The following is a 22,121-nucleotide window of genomic DNA, read 5'->3' as shown; positions in this document are numbered from 1 at the left end:
TTAGGGGATTATGCTTTTTAATTTTTTAAACGAAGGGACCACATTTTAGGCTACATCATACCTCCTTCTTAGTTAAAGCATGCTATGCCTTTCATTGCACATGTGACAATACATCATGTGATCTGGCAAATGCATGCACTCGGAATGATAAACTTATCTTTTGTAAATTATGTATGATATCCTTGAGTAGGAAAACGAGTTTTACTTAGATATTGCTGGAATAATTAATTAATTTCAAATAATGAACAATTTCTCTTTTTAATTATATCGTTCAAGGTCTATATACTCCAATCAACTACAAAGAAATAAAAAATCAGAAGACATTACTTAGATCCGGCCAGTACATTTTACAACTTCTTTAAATTTTCATTGACTGACTGACTGCAAACATGTCTTGTTTTCATTTCTGACAAAATCGATAGTTTCCTTATATTGATATTTGAGTTGTTTAAAATAATATATAAACTAGCAAACTATCTCCTGTTTTAATGACACGACATCTAATGACATAGTTGCGTGATCATTTCTCTTTTCGAAAATAACGTTTAAAACAATATCACAGAAAGTGTTAAATTTTGTAAGAAACAAACATAAAGAAAATGCAAATTTTGCTTGGTTGCCTTTTTCTTAGTTTCTTTTCGATTACAAAAGGAGATTATTTACGAATGTTACAAAAACTAGAATCAAAGTTAGATGATAACACTGAAAACCTGCAAGAAATACTCAGCCGACTTCCAAACGGTATGTACATATGTATATTCTTACAACAATGGTATTTTGATAGTGCACAAATTGCCAGAGCTATCTTCAAATAGTTGTACCTCAGTTGTAAATGAAGACAAATTCTTATTGGAGGGAGGAGACTCAAATGCTCACAAAAAAAGATCAACCTAAATAGTCAGAATATTTAACCTTGACAATAATTATTCGGTCTCTTCTATCTCCATTTGGAATCTTGTTGTTGAATAAAAGTCAAATCAGTATACGTATATACTGATGAACATAACTCAAAGATCTTACCGTTTTGAATTTTCCTCGGAGTTCGGTATTTTTGTTATTTTATTTTTTATCCGTAAACAAAACAAAATAAAAATAAATTGGGGAATCGCAGGAACCTCAAAAGGAGCCAGACCGTGAGCGTAACCAAGCATGGGTGTCCATACTCGTTCAAAATATCATGATTGTGAAAAAGGCGCAGTGAGTAAATTCACCAATCAGACGTCTTTTCCGGTTTAAGACAAGGACCACATGTCTCTCATAAGGTGAGATATAGTCCGATTGTTTTTGGTCGATCAATTTGTGAATGGTGACCGTGAAATGTTTGTTCTGCTGAAATCAGTCGTTCTCCTCATAACCCTGTTTGATAATTTTTTAGGATCACGCCACTGTAAATGAAGTCCGTTCAATTTGAACTTACACGTGGCGTATTAATTAAAATATAGAACTCAAAAAGTTTGGACAAATGGAATATAACTACTAAAAATGAAAAAATGATACATAAAAAGCATAATTATTATTGTACTGATATTGTCTTTTAAATTGTCGATTTTTGTTTTGCCAGTTTTTAAGGGTTAATCATGTTAGAACAAATGTAGTACTAAGGGGTACAAACATTAGAAATAAAAAGTTGTCACCTGCTAAGTCATCTGTTAGAATATAGTGTCACCCTCAGGTGCCTCATATTAAAATATAAAAAAAACTGGCATTTTAACGTATAAGTAACATATATAATCAAATTTTATATTGCATGACATAGAAAAAAAATTTGCATTAATGGTCTATCTTTATTTTTTATTGATATCACTGAATATATTCATATGATACTTTACTTGTTTATTTAAAAAAAACTAGAAAATGTTATGTCATTGCACTAAACTCCACCTGGCTTATCGAACCGTGTAGGACTCATGCAAACTATAACTGTCAGTTGATGTCACTCTTGTTTGAATGATTTATTTGGTAAATATTGCAATTATGCAATCAAAAACCCTAGTGTGGCTGGGTTGATAGTAATCACTTCTGCAAACTTTAGCACTACTTTTGAGATAAACGGAACATGGTTCATTGAACACATGATTCTATACATCCTATGCATAACTATTTCAATAAATTTATCAATGATACATACATTCAGATATTCTAGAATCGGGTAAATGTTCTAAAAATCTATATATGATGGCCTTGTTTGAGAAATAATATAATTTGTATTTGTCCAGATTGTAGTTTAACTTACTTAAAACATTATATCTCCAATTCCTAGCATTGCCTTTTAATGGTAAATACAATGTAATATTTAATTTTTAGTTCCCGCAATCTTTACCACTCAGTGCTCACAAGCACTTTAATTTGCTTTCCTTTTGATTAAGTCATGGAAGCAAGACAGTGGTGTTCTATTTCCTGTGTTAAAAACAATCAATTGCTAAAGTTTAAGTTTAAGATAAAACATAAATGGTTTTTCAATGATAATTGATATTTAAGTGAGGTAACATTTACACATCATCTTTCAAGGGAAATAATTTGACCCTGAACTGTATAGTTTTTTGTCATGTGAAGGTTCAGTTATAATGAGTAATATGATAACTACATTTGGTTAATGGGATTCTATGATACGTTTTGTGTATTATTGTTTGTATGTTTTTCTTTTTCTTTTTTTAGCAATGGCGTGGTCAGATTATTTTCGAATTATGAGTTTGAATGTCCCTCTGGTATCTTTCGGCCCTCTTTTGCAAGGTATCATGTCCTTTTGTTACGGTTCATTTGGCCTCGACTTTATTTCATGGACCAGTGATCAGGGTTTAGTTTTCGTGGTCAAGTGTTAGTCTATATCTCATAATCAGATTCTACAAGTAGAAGGTCAACTATATTAAGTGTAAGGAAGGATTGTAAAATGTACACGTCTGTCTGGCAGGTTTGATCTGGCATTGACCTTATTTTCTTGGTTAATTGGTCAATTTTTTCGTGTTATTGTCCGAGAATTTAAGAAATAGGTCAACTATATTTGAAGCATGGAATGATTATAAGGTTTACATGGCTATCTGACAGAGTTCATCTTAACGATACCTTATTTCAATGTTTTATTAGTCAACTTAAAGTTTTCATTTGACAATATTTGGTTATCAAATGTCTGTGCGGTTTACGTGTCTGTCTGGCGTGTTTATTTGCCTTTAACAACTACAGATGTGTATTAGATTGGTGTATTAAACTCCTTAACTAAGGAGTTTTTTTTTAAAAACATGTCACTCGTCTATATATCTTTCTCTCATAGATTTTCAACATAGGTTCAATCATGATCAGTTCAGCAGGCGACACTTTTCAGCGTGTGCACTTTTTGTTAGTTTAATAATTACTTAAAGATAGGTATTTGAAGAATGTGGCGGGGTAAAACATGCCTGTATGGTTTTTCTCATTGTCGAAGACCGTACGATGGCCTATACTTGCTTACATTCACTGCATTTAAACTCTAGTGGATAGTTGTCTCATTGGCTATCATACCACATCTCCTTATTTCTATACTGTAATACTTAATTCTTTCCCTTAAATAGCGTGCATGGTCAGGAGATTACATGTTTGCAATAGAAATGTACCCTGCTTTGTACTAGATAGACAAGCTAATTCAGTTTCTTAGATAATATACGCAATTTCAAAATTATGAATACTCTGCTATTATACCAACAAATAAGGATGATCGTAAACATAACGTACTTGAAAAATCGTTAGGGGGAGCATCTTTTTAATTGACAGTGACAAGTCTTGCATAACAAGTCTTTCATACGAATGAACCGAAAACAATTTCCACATTTTCATCCTTAATTTTTAAATTGGTTAATGAAACTACTGAAGAATCTTGTAAGTAATATTTAGGAAATAAATTTATACATTAAAGGTTTAAAATATTGTAATAAAAATTTCAACATTAAAAACAAAAGCTAAACTTTGACTTAGCAGGTTTGGTGTCTGACATTAGAAAATATTAAACAATTGAACACAAGCTATTTTCGTTAGATAGGTTTTAATTGTATAGGCTTTTTTGTCTTTTTTTATCCATTATTCTTTATTTGTTATATTTAAGAACCCCCATTATTTTATTTTCATTATATAAAAAAACCCTATTATTCTCTATTATTTATTTATTTAGCACATGTTTGACTATTCTTTGTTTTTCTTTTGCTGTTTGTTTGGTTTTTTTTTTTTTTTTTTTTTTTTTGGCCAATTATTCTCTATTTGGGAATCCAATCCAGACGTTCATAATGTAGATAAAGGTAACATAAAATAAAGATCAACTAAATGTTGTTATTTCTTTAATTTTAGGCATTTGCGCAAAGGATAATTTCAAAAGGCCGTCGAAATGCCAAGGTACCAAATTTATTAGCTATAAATCAAAATATTGTTCTCATTAAATGTCTAGTGTTAATTCTAAAAAAAAAATAGTTCCACTATAGAACAGATGGAATATGATTTTTAAAAATCATTTAATTGTTTTACACTGTGATTACGTTAAGTTTCAATTCAAAATGTAAGGTAATATTTTGCTATCAATCTTTAAAGTGTATAGATGTACATCTGTTGATATGGATAAATATAGTGCGCTTAAAAATCCAGAATAATTCAGAATCAGTAGTTTTGATCTTATTTAAGAAGGAAGACCTATTGACTGTAATGAAATTCCTGGCAAATGTCCAAGTGGAGTATATAAGGTGTTTCCAAAGCATACAAAAGGAATTGATGTTTATTGTGAAATGAATTTAGACGAGGGACACTGGACGGTAAGTTACTTTTCATAAATAAAACTTATTTTAAAACACATATTTTAATATTAGAATAAAGAACTATAATGAGTTGGGTAGTTCCTAACATGTAATTTTCAAATTCCTTCTCTATAAGTAAATTTGAAATAAACATACATGTACCATTTAATATTCGATATTTCAAGAACACTAGTCCTTCAAGTCTATATTGCACATGTATGTATCATGTTGATTAGCGAAGATTATTATATTCAGATGGTCTTCGTAGTCTATGAAAATCCTAACTTACTAGTTTCTTCATTTTATTATTTCTTCTTTTTTTTTGTCAAACAAAGAAGAACGTATTAATACTTCTAGAAAAATGTATAATGTATCCGCCTTGATTTACCTGAAATTGATTAATGTTCACAATAAAACACATTTTATTTCAATATACTGCACACATAGAGGAGCGATGATGATATTTTGCATGGCTTCTTGAAACTATCTTTGTATACAAAAAAGAGAGAAAAGATAAATTTACTAAGGAAAAAAACAACAAGTCGACGAAAAACAGATACATGACCGAAAACAAACATGGATAAAATATCATCTTTAACAGTACACAAAATACTGCATATATAAGTGAAGATTGAGCGACACCAGTTATTTAATTCCTATATGTGAACGTTTCGCACGAGGAAATTTTTTTTTTGCAACATTTCATAGAACATGCCAGGTTAGGAGTGTTCACACATTCTATCTTTAAAACCCATAACGTTAAGTTTCTGAACCTCTTCGAAATTATTTGTCTTGCACTTCTCATTGTATTGTCTGAATATGTTTACAGGTTTTTCAAAGACGAGAAAATGGCTATACTGATTTTTACCGTGGATGGAATGACTACAAATCCGGATTCGGAAACCCAAAGCATGAATTTTGGCTTGGTTAGTATGCACATGATTACACTATATTGAACCATTTTCATAATCATCATCTCAGTATAAACATATGTCTTTTTTTTCAAATCAGTTTATTTTTCAGTTTCTTTGTATTGTTTGAATAATACACCTAAACTTAAACAACTACGATAATATCCCTTGGAATCTAACCTTTTTAAGCTCTAGATCGAAAACAGTGATAAACATACGGAATTTAATGACAGACTTTCGTTAATTAGATAGGATTCAAGATAATAGCCTTTAAAGTGAATTAACACATCGGATTAATAATAGTCTTCAACAATCATAACAAGCATCGAAAATGATGTTTATTGACGTCATTTATTCAAAATTAGAAGTTAAGAATAGATATTCATAGTCTCAAAAATTGAAAATGATTTCCGAATTACTAGGCTTCTCACAAAAGAAATCAAAGTTACTCAATTTTATTACGGCACAATATATAAAAAAGACATACAAATATATTTCACAGCACAGGATAAAGAATCTAACTGTAAACTGACAGTCACATCAAAATTGTTAGTAAGCAAATTAGCGACAAGTCATTAGAAATAAATAAATATAATAAGCCAAACAGATCGAATACATATTTGAGCTAGCCAGTTAAATAAGCACCATTTTTTAAAATAAATACATAAAAAAAATAACTAACACAGTTGTAAGAGGCGGGTGGGAGGGGAAATAATTTCAACAATAAATTTCAAATGTGCCGCGAATCCCGAAACAAAGAAATGTATATGAGCGTCCTATATCCAGGTAACATGTTTACCAATCAAAATAAAGAATACCCGGAATAATTTCTTCCGAGTAATATGTAAACAGTGATCCACGTGGTAATTATCAATTTTTATAAAACTAAAAAATTTCACAATGATATCTGTATAATTTTAAGCATGAAATGGCTTGAACTATGTTCATTTTTGATGAGAATCGTAAATAAACGTCTCGTACTTGTGTGCTTACTTCGAGTGCGAGAGGAGTGGATCTTATTTCCGACAAGGTTAAATCAAATGGTATAAATAAAGGCAACAGTTTAAAATTGGCATTTGTTACTTCTTCGTTATGTACGCTGCATAAAGGAGTAAGAGCAAATATTTACTCGGACCCAGAATAATGTGTGTCAAAGTAGGGGGTGACATGTCGTCCTGCAGTTTGTTACTTTATGAACGAGTGCGATATTATTTACCGCAATTGGTAGAGTTAAGGTGTATTGTTCAAACAATATAAGAAACTAAAAGATGAAATTTAGAAACGATTCGGGTAAACTTATCAATCCTTTAAATAAACTTATTCTAAAAGATTACCAATTCAACACTGTAATAATATCTTTGAATATTGTTTTTATTGGTATAAATATTGATTTTCCTATCAGTAAATTAAAACCATACTTAGTATTATTGTTATACACATATGCACTTTCACGGTACTACAATCTGTCGATCCCAATATTTTGGCATTGCACAAGTTCATGTTTTCTCAGACTGTTAATGACGTCTTTACATTAAACCAATTGGATGTTGGATGTGTACTGATTGATATTGTAGTATTAGATACATGATTTTTGTATTAGTTGTTATTGGCGTTGAACAATCTGTCAGTAACTTCGAATACTCTCAGATCTGTCTTTTTTCTGTAAGGGATGTATAAGTACTCTGCCACGTTTGGCCTGTGTTTTTGTTAGATGTTTTTCTGCTTTGTACCGATCTGATGAGTTAAGTCCTTTTCAACTGATTTTTAAAGTTTGTTCTTATGTTGTGCTGTAACATCACTGTCCCAGGTTAGGGGTAGGGTTGCGCGCTCTCAAGAACGTTTAACCCCGCCACATCCCTGTGCCTTTCCCAAGTCAGTAGCCTGTAGTTCAGAGGTTGTCGTTGGTTCCTGTCTGTCATACTTGTTTTTCCTAAATTGTTTTGGTAAAAATTAAGCCGTTACTTTCTCAATTGAATAATTTCATATTTTTTTTTATGTCGCGGCCTTTTATAGCCGATTATACGGTATGAGTTTTTCTTATTGTTGAAGGCCGTACGGTTGCCTATATCAAGTATAATTGTTTACATCCACATCATTTAAACTTTGGTGGATAGTTGTGTCATTGGCAATCATACCACATTTCTGTAATTTTATATTGCAACCGATTTTAAAAATCAAATTTAAAATTAAAGATGCCGGATAGCAACTTCTGACAAGGTTGGAACAATGGACATGTACGTCAGTTGTTATGAACATTTTTGGATACTGTTTTGTAATGTTTTTACAACGCCAAATCCATTAGTTGATTGTGGGTCGGACGTATTTTAAAATCATTTCTTGATACCAATCTAGAAATAAATTATCGATCACCTATACTTGATTCCTAGTTAGATAAATGTATGAATATTGTTGATATTCGCATATCTCATTTCGAAAATAATTTAGAAATAAATAAAAGAGTAATTAATACGCCCATTTCTAGGATTAAAAACAAAATTCAAACACTATCAAAGCGTTTTGTATTCGTACCGGCCGACAAAGCAGCCAACAATGTGGTGGCAGTATGACGTAAATACTACACGGAAGTCCTTAAGAATGAAATTATATATTCAAGGCCGTACGCTCTACAGAGAGTCATATAGTAAATAATCATGTCACTACCACAGCTCAGCTAAAGACCTCCTCTGAACATTTGAAGGTCCCCACTATGTATTGGTTACCTAAACTACATCAAAAACCCGTAAAATATCGTTTCATCTTGGCCTCTAGTAAGTGTTCTACTACTTATCTTTCTGTGCTTTTAACGAGTTCCTTAACTACTATCAAAAAACGTATCGTTAATTTTTATAATAAAACATATGAAAACAGTGGAATTAACCATTTTTTTAGTGTAAACAATTCTTTGGATGTTTCAGATGAATTACGTGCTTCTGATGGTCCTTTTGATTCGGTTGACAGTTTTGACTTTTCCACTTTTTATACCACACCTCTACACAATCTTATCAAACAAACATTTCCCTATCTAATCAAATGGTCGTTTTATAAATCTGGTTGCAAATTTATTTGCTTCAACTCATACAAAACCTTTTTCTCTAATGAGAAAGGTAAATATGCTAGATATACTTACTGGAGGTGTGATGAGATGATTAAAGCACTAAATTTTCTCCTTGACAACATTTATTTACGTTTCGGCAATAAAGTTTATCGACAGTATTCCTATGGGCACCAATTGTGTCCCTTTAATAGCAGACTTGTTCCTTTACTGTTATGAATCAGAGTTTATGGCTAAACTCAGTAAAGAACCGTCTAAATTCCATTTAATTGATAAATTCAACAACACTTACCGTTATCTGATGATAATTCTTCGTTAAATAATCAAGAATTCTCTAATTATACTGCTGAAATTTACCTATAGGAACTTACTTCAAATAAATCTAATATCAACAGCAATAACTGTCCTTTCCTAGATTTAGATATTTCAGTATTACGCCAGAAACTGTACCCAAAAATTACGACAAAAGAAATGATTTTTTTTCCAATTGTTAATTTTCCCTTTTTGGACGGTGATGTTCCTTTGACACCGTCTTACGGTGTTTATATATCCAAACTCGTTCGCTATGCTCGTGTCTGTAGTGACGTTTTTGGATTCTAATGAGCGTCATCTTTGTATTACTAGTAAATTATTTAGTCAGGGATTTCGTTACCACAAATTACTTGATTACTATTACTTGAAAGAATATAAATTCTTTCATAGATACAAAGATTTGGTCTGCAAGTTTGGCTGTACTTGTAAAAAACTTATTTCAAACGGAATAGCACATCCAAATTTTTAATAGTTTGTTTTTCGTAAATTGTTTTGTTATGAAGTAGGCCGTTAGTTTTCTCAGTTGAATTGTTTCATATTTTTCATGTCGGGGCCTTTTATAGCCGACCATACGGTTATGGGTTTTTCTCATTGTTGAAGGCCTTACGGTTGCCTATAGTTGCTTACATCCACTTCATTGGAATTTTGGTGGGTAGTTGTCTCATTGGCAATCATACCACATCTCCTTTTTTATATTCGCATGTCTACCAGTTTCATCAAATGCGGTAAAACAATTTATTTTCCGGTACAATTTATAATAATAGAAGGTTATTGTATATTTATACAAATGTACACATTTGATAATTTCAATCCAAGGTATTTATTTTATCTCTTCTGTTCGAAGTAATAAAAGAATGCCATCGTGATTAACGAAAGCAAAGGCTGATAAACAGTTTTTTTTTTTTTTTTTTTTTTAATAATTTCGAGTACCGTTTTTGTCTTTTTGTTAGTTTATTTCGCAAACTTGTCTAACTCCGACACATTCTGTATATGCATGTACCAAGTCAGTATCTTGGTTGCTGTCTGTCGTATGTGTTGTCGTTTATTGATTTAGCATAAATAAGGCCGTAGAGTTTCTCGTTTAAGTTATTTTAAATTTTTTCGTGTCGGTGTCTTAATGTTTTGCTTTTTATACTGTATGGTGTTTGCTGATTGCTGATTGTTTAAATACTTATACACCCCTAAATCTAAAATGTTTAGATTTGGGCGTTCCTGATGAAGATTAATCAAGAAATGCGATTAAGACTCACGACCCTTACCAAGTGTTTGATGGTTTTCTCATTGACAAGACAGTATACAAGAGGGTCTGGAAGGGGTTTACAGAATGAAAAACAATGGCTAAAAAAAATTAACGAATAGAGAAAATTCAGCAAAAAACAAATAAAGAATAATGAAAAATGGGGTGCAAAATAATGAAGAATAAATGTAAAAATAAAAGAATTAGGCAATATGATATTTATTACAGAAATTAAGAATGTACAGAATTAAGAAATCATGTTATTATATACAGTCCGCCAAAAGTTAAGCACCACCTAAATATAACTGGAAATATTTTTTTAACTATTGCGAAAAAAATATTTATGTTTGGTGTTATGAATTGCCTATAACATACACTAAGAAAATTCATTACGACCAAAACAAATAAACTCCGATAAACACGCCAAGCAATTTTTTATTAAAGGTCATCTGCACTTTTTCGAATACACTGTTTCGATGCCTTTAAATCATCTTCCTACTGTCCCGCGTATAGGTGAAATTTGACCTTCACCAAGTCACTGTGAAATATGGCAAGGGGTAAGTTATATGTGACTGAACCTTGACAAGCAATTGACATGTCAAATGCCGGTAGGAGGACTAGTTGCATAGGTAACCATCAATGTTAAACACACCATCATTGTCAGATTTTTACGTCATGTTGACACAGGCACTCTAAATGATAGACCAAGGTCCGGAAGACCCCGTTTAACTACCGATCGTGATGACAGACTCCTTATTGCTTGTGCTAAAGCCAACCCATTTACTCCTGCCCCACAACTTAGACACCACTGGCGTGAAGGTGGTCATGTTAGTGTTCGAACATTGGTCCGTCGACTTCATAGAGGCTACATAAGAGCACGTCGTGTTGTCAAGAGACCTGTCCCAACAGCCAGGCACCGTATAATCAGGTTTCAAAGGGCTAATGACCATCGACACTGGAACATGAGAAGCTGGCAAAATGTTCATAGGTCAAATGAGAGTCAGTTTCTGTTACGACCAATAGACGGCAGAATACGAGTTTGTCGTGGAAATAAAACTGCTAATGACCAAAACAACATTTGCCCAAAGACTGCATACGTTGCTGGTGGTGTTACAGTATGGGGTTTCTTCTCATACTGTTATAAGTAGGGTATGCATATTCTGCAGGGTAACATGAACGGACAGACATACAGGGATTTGGTGTTTAGAAACATTGTAGTCCCTCATTTTGATAATCCTCCACTTGCTTCAAGACCCTTGTGCATGTATGACAATGCTAGACCACACAGAGCAAAGATTGTAACCGAGTACAAAGAGTACAAAGAGCAAGAAGCAATTGACACTATCTTTTGGCCTTCCATGTCTAGAGACATGAACCCTATCGAACATGTCTGGGATGGTACTGGCAGAAATCTCAATCGCAGAGATCCACCTTTGCAAAATCTTAGCGATTTAAGAAGCGCAATTGTTGCTGAACGGAATAAATTTGCTCAACTAAAGTTCAGAAGGCTTGTACAGAATATGAGACTCCGTGTTATGGAACTGTACCGGAAGAGAGGGTGTTACACATCCTATTGACTCAAATATTGACATTAAATTTGCCGAACATACCTATAGATTATTTGTAGAGACTTTTAATGATATTGGGTGATTAATTGTTGTAAAAAAATAAAATCACAGTGAAACTTATATTCCGTTTTTGATTTGTGTAATTTTCACTATTTCTATGAACGCAAATTTCAAATGCATAGAACCTGCGTACGTGAACAAACTTAAGTCTACGGTTTATTTATGGTAAATGTTAGCAAAATTGCTACATGAATATTTTCACTTTTTCGAGGATTAACTGATTTTTTTAAATGAAAAAAAAAATCGATGCAATAAAAATAGGTGGTACTTAATTTTTGGCGGACTGTAAAGATAAATTTAATAGTTAAGAAATGTTTATGAGAATTTTACAGAATATTCGTTATTCTTAATGACAAAGAAAAATAAAACAAAAGTAAAACAAAATAAAGAAATAACGGTTCCCCATCCAGACCATCTTCTTATTTTATGTTATGTTATTTTTAGGCAACAAAATTTTGCACTCTTTAACATCACGAGGGAAATATGAAATGCGGATCGATTTATTCGATTTCGATGGAAACAATGCATTTGCAAAATACAAAGAGTTTAGAATTGGTGATGAAAGTTCGAAGTTCAAATTAACCGCAGATGGATATTATGGCACTGCAGGTACGGATTTCATTTTATGACATTTTGATATTTAAAGCTGGTTAAGTTGTATGGGTACATTGGGCTTATACTCGATCTGAAGAAGAAAAATCACGAATCTTATTGATAATAGAATGTCAAATTCTTGATAAAGTTTTCACTTCAAGGTTTATAATAAATGTAGCATATATATCCTGGGATTTTAAAAAAAGGTTAATCATTTATCTGGTTGCATTCTGACATATTGTCCTTCTGAATTTGATACAAACTTATAAAATGTTATTTTTATCTTCAAAGTTTATTTTCTCTTTCATATACTAATTATTGCAAACATGGTAAATGTTCGGTAATTATTGAACATTTATGGTTTTAACGAATATGTTTGTTTATGGGCAAATTTTATAGCAGTTGAACTGAAAAGTCTAAAAATAACCGGATGTTATTTCTTATTAGTTTGAGGAATGCAATGGTGTTCAGGTCTGATTGTGTTACACGGTTTTATTTTCGCCTATCATATGCAAGCGTTTTCCCTCAGAATGGAAAGATTAGCAGTTTGTAAAAAAAGTAATGTTGTTGTGTATTTTTTTCAAATGGATATCCTTGTCATCTGTTTTTATATTTAAAAAGGGTGAGATTTACTTGAGTACCCAAACACAACAGTAGGGAACCTCAATAGTAGTTGACATATGTCATATTTTCATATTTATTTGGAAAGATTGGTTTAATGGCATATTTTTGAGTGCGCCTGTTAGCTGTTATAGACTAGGGACGAATCAGAGCTCTGTACACTGTATGAACACCTGACTTTGTTTGACAACTGTTTCTTGACCTCTAGATGTCATGATTATTTTTGCTGTTTGGCTGCTGCCTCATTGACGCATACCTATATTTACCTTTATAAAAACAAACCATCAAATGGAAATAACAGCATGATCAAGATTGAGCAATACAAACCCCCTCAAGAATGGGTTGCTTTCAGGCCTACTTAGCTAGAATATATTGAAAATGTCAATTGGAAGCCTACCAGAAAAACAACTAATTAAAAGGAGAAGCAGGATAAAGTGCTAATATTGATTAATCATTATTAGACCTGATGCATTTTATTCAGAGAAAAATAGCTGACCTTATAAATAAACTCATCATAGATACCAGGATTAAATTTTGTATTTACGCCAGACGCGCGTTTCGTCTACAAAAGACTCATCAGTAAATTGGATTATAACCAATACAGAAAAAAACCCAACAACATAGACATTAACAAAAATGCAAAGAATCATTGCAATGAAACGAATTGAATATGAAGTTTATAACATTTATTGTACATCTGTGATGATGTTCTTAAACAAAGTTGAGAGAAAAAAGTTAGTAACCGTATACAAGACGATGATCAGCAAACAACAGCGCTCTTCTTTACTATCATTTGCTTTTCATATATACTATTTTGTTACCGTTTTTACCAGTACATCCACAGTATATGCCTGATCTCAAACACAACTACATCTGGGGACAGACAATGGTTGTCACATTTTTACAATAATGATGATAACTTCATGTTTACCCATGAACCAATTGCATTTTTAGTATAGTTCAATTTTTAATGTTGTATTCGTGTTTTCAGGTAACAGCTTAGAACATCACAATGGCCAACGTTTCTCAACAAAGGATAGCGATAACGATAACAATCCTAGTCACTGTGCTACATATTACTCCGGAGCATGGTGGTTCAATACCTGTGTAACATCTAATCTGAATGGTCAGTATTTCCTGAAGACACCGAAAGGATACCATCAAGGCGTTTACTGGCGTAGTTGGAAAGGATACAACTATTCTTTGAAAGGCTCGTTGATGATGATGCGAAGAGTGTCAATTTAAGATACACACATAATTAACATTTCAGATAAATAATGAGTATTCAGTTTAGAAGTATGTTGTATTTTTCCTTTTTTGTATCATAACGCATCAGTGAGTCAAGAAGACTTGAGATTAATTTCCTAAAGTAGACTTCAGCTTCATTTTATAAATACACAGAGAGAGATTGTTAACTGATGAATGTTAGTCCCCGTGGGTATTACAATGTACAAGCCTAATAGCCAGCACTTCGGTTCTGGTATGAAAATACGAAAACTGTTCTTTTTAAATTTGCTGTTAAAAAATTTCGAAATAATTTAAATTAAAGAATGTATCTCCCTCATTTATAGCTCTGATTACTTTTCCGGGTTTGGCTTTACTTTTGGTTCTATTTAGTTTTATCAGCACTTCAACGACGTTGGTATTAGTTTTTAGACTTTCAAATGTTTTGGCCTCGAGCATCACTGAAGAGAGATTAAATGTCGTAATGCGCATCTGGTGCAATGAAATAGGTCCCGTTTATGTTATTGTTTACTATTAGAACGCTAACGAAATCAAGACAACTGACCATACGGGCATAAATGAATAGAAAGAATAGACACAAAATTGTATACATATATAGTAATCTAATTAAGAGGCCATGCTAGTCTGGTCATTTGATCCTTAAATTTGAATCAATTTATAGACATAAGGACAGCTACAAACACCTGTTTGATCTTATAGTGCATAAGATCTGTAAAACTAGGCAGTTTTTTTTCACTATTACAGTGATAAAAAAGGAGACATTCAGAATAGTTGATTTTTACACCCAGATTTTCGCGGTGGTAATTTATATAAATCTATCAAGTTTATAAATTCTGCTGTGAATCTTTCATTTTGCCTAAATGGTATATTAAAAAGGGTTGTAATAACACCTTATTACTCCATCACTGCGTTTGATTTTTTCCAGGAACATCAACTCGCTCATTTTAGCTAGACTAAAAGGGTCATTAATACGTTTTTTTTTTTACTTTGTTGGTCGTATATATGTATTTATAATTGTCCCAACGAACCTGAGAAAAATACAAGTACAGTTTCTTATGCTTCATATCTTGACTTAAAGCTGACTGTGCGGTATGGGCTTTGCTCATTGTTGAAGGCCGTACGGTAACCTATAGTTGTTAATTTCTGTGTGATCTGGTCTCTTGTGGAGGGTTGTCTCATTGGCAATCATACCACATCTTCTTTTTTATATTTACATCTAGAATGTGCCAGGTACGATCGGTTTAAAACTAAACTTTACACTTTCCGAAAGAAGTGATTATTTAAATTTTCCTATTGCAAACTATTCATTTCTTTGTAAGAATATTCTAGCAGTACATCCATATAAAGTATATATCTCCCAGCTTATACGATATTCCAGAACGTGCGTTCCGAATCGTGATTTACTTGATAAAGGGTTGCTACTAAAAAGGAAACTGTTGAACTGTTGATCCCGTTGAAAGCTTTTACAGACACCCTTATAATTTGGTTTATTGTTATTATGGGTATGTTCCACAGTAGTAGTGCAGTTCCACTCTCTTTACCCAATTTTGACATCACAGAATGCGACTTGTCACCCGAATTTCACATGCCATGTACAAAACGACGGGAATCACCAGCATGGAGCAGTAACCTTCTACCCTTTCTGAGCACCTGAACTCACGCCAAATATTTTTGGTGTAGTTTTTGTCGTTCTATGCGTAGTTTTCTGTGTAGTAGTTTTTTGGTCCAATGTTGGTCTTTTCGTTGTTTTGCTTAGGCCATGGTTTTGTCTGTTTATATCGATGTTATTAAAATCTGTATCCTCCCTTTTATCACTACATTGTGTATCTCAATTCAATCCCAGAGAGTACCCCGGTGTATAGAAGTTATTGTCAGTTTCAACGTCTATCGCAAAGATTGTCCGTTTGTCTTAGCGTGACATGTACGTACCTACATTCCGATGGAATCGGAATTAATCATTTCAAAGCCTCTTTAAGTGATATATCGCACTCTCTACACATCAAAGAACCCTTGTATCAACTTTAATAGGGTTTTTTATGTGGTCTGTTTCACTCTGGGTCTTTGTTTTATTATTAGCTCTTCAAAATTTGTATTACGTTTTGGGCATCACTGAATAGAGAATAATTGTCGAAATTCACGTGTAGTGCAATATTAGGTACCGTTAATGTCAATAAACAACATTTTAAAAAACCGAAGTCGATGTAAAACATACTACGCTATTCATGGTTATTACAAATTTGGTGGTGTCAACCAACACGCGATTTAAAGTGGGTTGTTTTTCCTTCTACACCGATTAAACACGATACTTAAGAGTAAAATTAAAACTGGCCAGCTCGTAGCTTTCAATAGTTAGTCTCCTGTTGAATTGGTAATATAAATCGAATTATTCTTGTCAGTATATAGTACAAAGTGGATTTATTATCACAAAAGCATGCGACTATCTCAAATTTTGTTAAAAGATGACCATTTGAACATCAGTCATTTACCCACTCATCACAAATATACAATACATTATACGTATATTAAATGAAACACATTACACAGTATTACTTAATAGATCATCTTATTGTATTGTTTCAACTCTGTAGTTAACCACTGAATACCTTTTAATCTAATTCCAAACGAAGAACTCGTCTTTCTCATATATTAGTTAGTTCTAAGTTATATTCTGTGGATTCATTGTTATTAGTCGAATACCACTTTTCGTTGATACGTGAATATTTTTAATCAACGAATTTAAATTACAAATTTCGAACACGCTTGTATGCAGACATTGGCACAACCAGGAAATTAAATATCACCGAAAATAAATAGATAAACTGTATTTGACTTATACACACTTACTCAAATTTAGCATATTTGTCTAAGACCCAGTTACCCAAAAAATAATATTTCAGAGGACAACTACGCTGACATCTTTGATGACGAAAACGAATCTTGTAAAAAATTGGAGCTTTGCACTAGTTGGTAACTTACAATAATAGTCCTTGTTGCTGAGCCGTTCGTTTTCTATACACTTTTTGTCTATATGTCGTTTTCAAATTAAGCCATATTGTTCTCGGTTTCTCTTCGAACTGTTAGTTTGGCTTGTCCTTATGTTGTCTTCCGCCTCTATTGATCCACATGGTATATTCATACTTTGCTTTCTTGTTTTGCGTATTTATAAATTATAATTTGATTTTCGGTTTTAAATTAAGAAAAAAATCCTTGACCTAAAAATCATACATTATTTGATATTTTGCCTTGAGAGCAATTTTCTCATTTTTGGTGGAATGTTTAAGAATTGCAATTATCGGTAAGTATTGCGTAACTAACCTATTAATTTTCGTTTGATTATTTAATTATTGTATTGTATCCTGTTTATAAGGTTCATATGATATTTTGGAACATTTTATCATACAAGAACTATAATGTTTATTTTTGAACTTTCACCTTGATTTTACAGAAATTGACCCGTCCGATTTCTTTACGACCGGACAAAACAGAAACTACAGATAATAAGGTTTCCAATAATATATAATACAGCCGTGTGTTAAGTGGGTGCATTAAAGTCCTTAACTAAGAGGCTTTTTGAAAATGTCACTCTTCGCCATTAAGTGAAAAGAAATAAACAATAACATGTTATTATTAGTAAAATCTAAGCAGACCTCAAAAGATAACTATCACTAGTGCAAGCGTATCTATTTTTAATATTTTCTCTTTCGGGAAGTAACTCAAAACAATATATCACAGAAAGTGCATTGTTGTGCCAAATACCAGAATAACATTATGCGCATCTTGTGTCTTTTTCTTCTGATTATTATTTATTCAATAACAAATGGAAATGATCTACAAAAAATAGAATCAAAGTTAGATAATAACACTGCTCTACTAGAAATACTCGGTCGAATGCCAAAAGGTATGTACAAGTGTATTCTTTCAACAAGGGTAATATGATAGTGTACATACTGGGAGAGGTATCTTTAAATAGATAATATTCAGTTGTAAAATAGGGCCAATTTTCATTGAAAGAAGATGGGATCAAGTACTTACAAAAAAGTCTACGGTAACCTGAATTGTCAATTTATCTTGACACTGCCTGTTGCTGTCTCTTCTATGCACATTTAGAACTTATTTGTTGAATAAGAGTCAAAGCTATATGTCATCGTACGGCCTTCAACAATGAGCAAAACCCATACCGCATAGTCAGCTATAAAAGGCCCTGAAATAACAAATGTAAAACAATTCAAACGAGAAAACTAACGGCCTAATTTATGTGCAAAATAATGAACAAAAACAAACGAAAACCAATGAATTGCAGGCTCATGACTTGAGACAGGCACATACAGAATGTGGCAGGATTAAACTCGTTTGATGGTTTCAAATGCCCAATAACGTAATGATTCAGAGGACATCTAAGCTGCCTTCTTTAATTGACGGAGTAGTCTTTAATGCAGATTCGCTGTGAAATATTGGAGTTTTGTATTATTTGTACCCTAAAAATATTGATTCGAGTTGCTAAGCCTTTAGCTTTATTGGTACGGTTTTGTGGACTGTTGTTTGCGTTTCGTCGTTTTCATTGTTTCACCTAATGTTGTCGGTTTCTTTTCGACTAATGCATTTTGATTGTCCATTTTGTGTCTTCCACATGCTTCTCTGTTTATTCGAGAATAACTATTTTTAAAGTTTAACTTGATTCATTGATTCATTGATTACACGTAATATCAATATTTTGTGTTTTCATAATCATGAATGATTTCATTTCTTTTTTCTTATTTTTTGTTTTTGTAAAGAAATAATTCGAAAACATTCCTGAAGGTCAAATGCAACAGGTTTTCTATATGAAGCGGTAAAGATTCCATACATTGTATGTAGATCATTAAACGTTCTGACAATGAAATTACAATTTACTGGTTGTAAACCCTAATTCGCTTCGAATCAAGCTAGATAAGTTGTCTTACACTTTTATTTAGGTTTTAATTTTTTACAGGCATTATAACTCAGGTTAATTAATAACGAGAATAGGTTTAAATCAACGCAGAAGCTTCAATTTTACTAATACTTAATATTAACATCTAAAGGTTAAACGTGACATTTAAATTTCAAAAGCATATCTGAAACACACATTTGCTTGGGAGGTTTTGAAATGATATATCTGCCTAATCTGAAACATTAAATGGACTGACTAACAGAGAATATTCTATGAGTAGACCTTTTCTGCATGCTTTAATAATTGTTGAGGGTCAGTGTGTGATCCACCACAAAAAATGGCTGTAATGGATTAAAATTCAACTGATATTTTTGAACAGTATGGTTGTGCAAATAAACCACACTTACCTTTTTTTTCTAGTGACTGCACATTTATGTAGCTTTTTTTTAATGATATTATTCTGTTTCATCGTTAACCCACTGGGGTCTTAAAAATAAGGTCTCTCGAAGTGTCAGTTGTATAAATACTAACAAATTTAGAAAAGCAATAGTTTTCGACGGTTTTGACCAGAAAATGCGACACAAGGTCATGCTGAATTGGTTACCTAAAATCGGTGAATATGGCTTAAATTTCTTTCTTTCTAATTCATTAACTGTAGAAAACAAATTCAGTGTTTGCACATACTCGCATTTGTGCTAAGTCATGTGGAGATACAAAGCGGAATGGTTAATAGAAATATAGAATAAGAATTGTTTTCATTTGTTCCGTTGATTGAAAGCGTTTGATGTTGTCAGTTTCTATGAATGTCCCCCTTTTTTTGCCTTGGAATTCAGCGACTTTTGCACAAAAAATTGATCGTAAGTTATACTGAAATGTGTACGACTTACGAGTATTTTTAATCTAAAGATTTTTTGTGAAAAGAGCCGCAGTTTTTTTTAAGTATACTCCTTTATACCCTGCCTTAAATTTCGGTAGACAAGAAGCTGATGAGCGAAGGATGTGAAATTGCATTAAAAAGTACCATGCTCACAGAAATCTAAATACCAAAACCTTTGATTGGATGCCTTTAGGGAAAATATTACAAAAGTCCATGCACATTATGGGAACATTAGGCAAACAAGAACCTGATCATCGATGAATAACTTGCTAATACTAGTATATTTAAGAAAGCTCCGATTTTTTTTTTTTTTTTATGGGGAAAATTGGACAAAACTTCATCGGATGGAGGGACGTACGGTCGAGCAGACTGACGTAAACAAGTGTATCGCCTACTTCCGAACAGGGTATTATTAAAAGAAAGGTGTCCACTTTTCGAAGTAAATACACCAGTATACCATCAGACTACTAAGGATTATTGCAAGTCATTAACTAATTTAATATTGTTGAATAAGAGTCAAAGCACTTTATACACTTTGGTTATGGTTTGACTTCGGTGTATTCTCTACATGATTACAAAATCATCATTTTGATATAGGATAAAAAAAAAATAAAAAGATGGAAAAATTAAGTATGACACTAAGGAATATATTTTACACCCAAATGATGGACAATATATTTATATATATTCGCATGATTAAGGAAAACATTTATTAAAAAGACTTGTTCGTATTAATCAAATCAATCAGAAATCAACGACAATAACAACAACAAAAATGAAATCTAGAAAAAATGCAATATATGTCATGCTTGATGATTCTACTAAATCGAAAGTTCAATATTATGATTTAGAAATTTAGACAATGCATAAAGGATTATTTGCCTTTTTTTTTTTTGGTTCAAATTAACGACGTAAACAATGGCTGCGGATCATATTTTTGGTAGCCATTTATAAATTAATAAATAGGAGATTACGACTTAATTTTGGGCGAAACAATTATCGTTTTAAAAGTTACTTAAAAAATCTACAATTATTATCAAAACCTGTTACAACTTCAAAGATAAACTTTCAATTATCCCAATGTGCATTCAAAAACAATAAAAGAATACAATGTAAATGCAATTTCATATACAACGATTACCAGTTATATTCGTTTCTTTTCCATCGTCGAGATAAGTAATTCGGGTTTGATATACAGTTACATGCAATTAGTTTAATTCACACTTGAAAAGGTATGGGCTTATATTTGTTAGAAAAAACATGAATAATTTATAAATTCAAATACAACTTTAAAATTAAAATAACACTTTATACACTGTGTGCGACCTGAGCGCTTTTCTGAATTTACCTTCTTCGGGGACGCTCAAAGCCAAAAAAAATAATTAACAAACTGAACACTTCAGAGGCCACCTGAAGCCCGCCTCTGGGTGTGGAATTTTCTCGCTGCGTTGAAGACCCATTGGTGGCCTTCGGCAGTTTTCTTCTCTTTGGTCGGATTGTTGTCTCTTTGATACATTCCCCGTTTATATTCTCAATTCTATAAAATGATATGCTTGACCTTCCGTGAATATGCCTCATTCGCGGATTGGTTGTTGTTTGAGTAAGAACGTCCAGTGGCAAACATTTCATGCATATCAAGGATGGTAACAAATTAATTTCATAGGTATGTTCTGTAAGGTACGTCGGTCAGCATTAAAAGCTGGAAATATGGACTGCCATTGTAAAATTAGGGTAAGTCAGATAATGATTACAGTTTTGTCTTGCAACATCCTACCTACTGATTGACCCCTTGGAAAGTTGCTTCCGTGATTCTATAACGTGCAGAGAGCGTAGAACTTTCCCTTCTAGAGAAAATGACATCCTCGTTCAGACCATACGTGGCTGCGTATTTAAACATTCCGAAAAAACCAAGCTGATGACCCACTTTAGCAAGGTTTTTATTTCCGGACAGAAGATGTCCAAAATGTACCAAGTTTGATAGCTACAGCAA

The 22,121-nt window shown here is 32.5% G+C and overlaps 1 protein-coding gene and 1 long non-coding RNA gene across 4 annotated transcripts in view; both read left to right on the top strand.

The window, feature by feature from the left end:
* LOC127706146 (uncharacterized) overlaps positions 1-22,121 on the top strand; it is a 221,644-nt gene that overhangs the window by 158,668 nt on the left and 40,855 nt on the right. The window lies entirely within an intron of this gene.
* Positions 499-14,664, top strand: LOC127706133 (fibrinogen C domain-containing protein 1-like). 3 transcript variants are annotated; one of them, XM_052210580.1, is made up of 6 exons: positions 503-741; positions 4,309-4,353; positions 4,636-4,763; positions 5,575-5,671; positions 12,330-12,494; positions 14,092-14,664. In XM_052210580.1, exons 1-6 carry the CDS (start codon positions 600-602, stop codon positions 14,343-14,345), a joined length of 831 nt encoding a protein of 276 aa, XP_052066540.1. In that variant the 5' UTR covers positions 503-599; the 3' UTR covers positions 14,346-14,664. The 3 variants fall into 3 exon arrangements, with proteins under 3 accessions (XP_052066542.1, XP_052066541.1, XP_052066540.1); XM_052210582.1 differs by lacking the exon at positions 12,330-12,494 and having other exon boundaries at positions 499-741; XM_052210581.1 differs by lacking the exon at positions 4,309-4,353 and having other exon boundaries at positions 502-741.

The sequence above is a fragment of the Mytilus californianus genome, unplaced genomic scaffold (genome assembly GCF_021869535.1).
Source record: "Mytilus californianus isolate M0D057914Y unplaced genomic scaffold, xbMytCali1.0.p SCAF_6, whole genome shotgun sequence".
Classification (NCBI taxonomy): Eukaryota; Metazoa; Mollusca; class Bivalvia; order Mytilida; family Mytilidae; genus Mytilus; species Mytilus californianus.
Note: the sequence above shows the minus strand (reverse complement) of the source record. Positions and strands in the feature narration are given on the sequence as shown.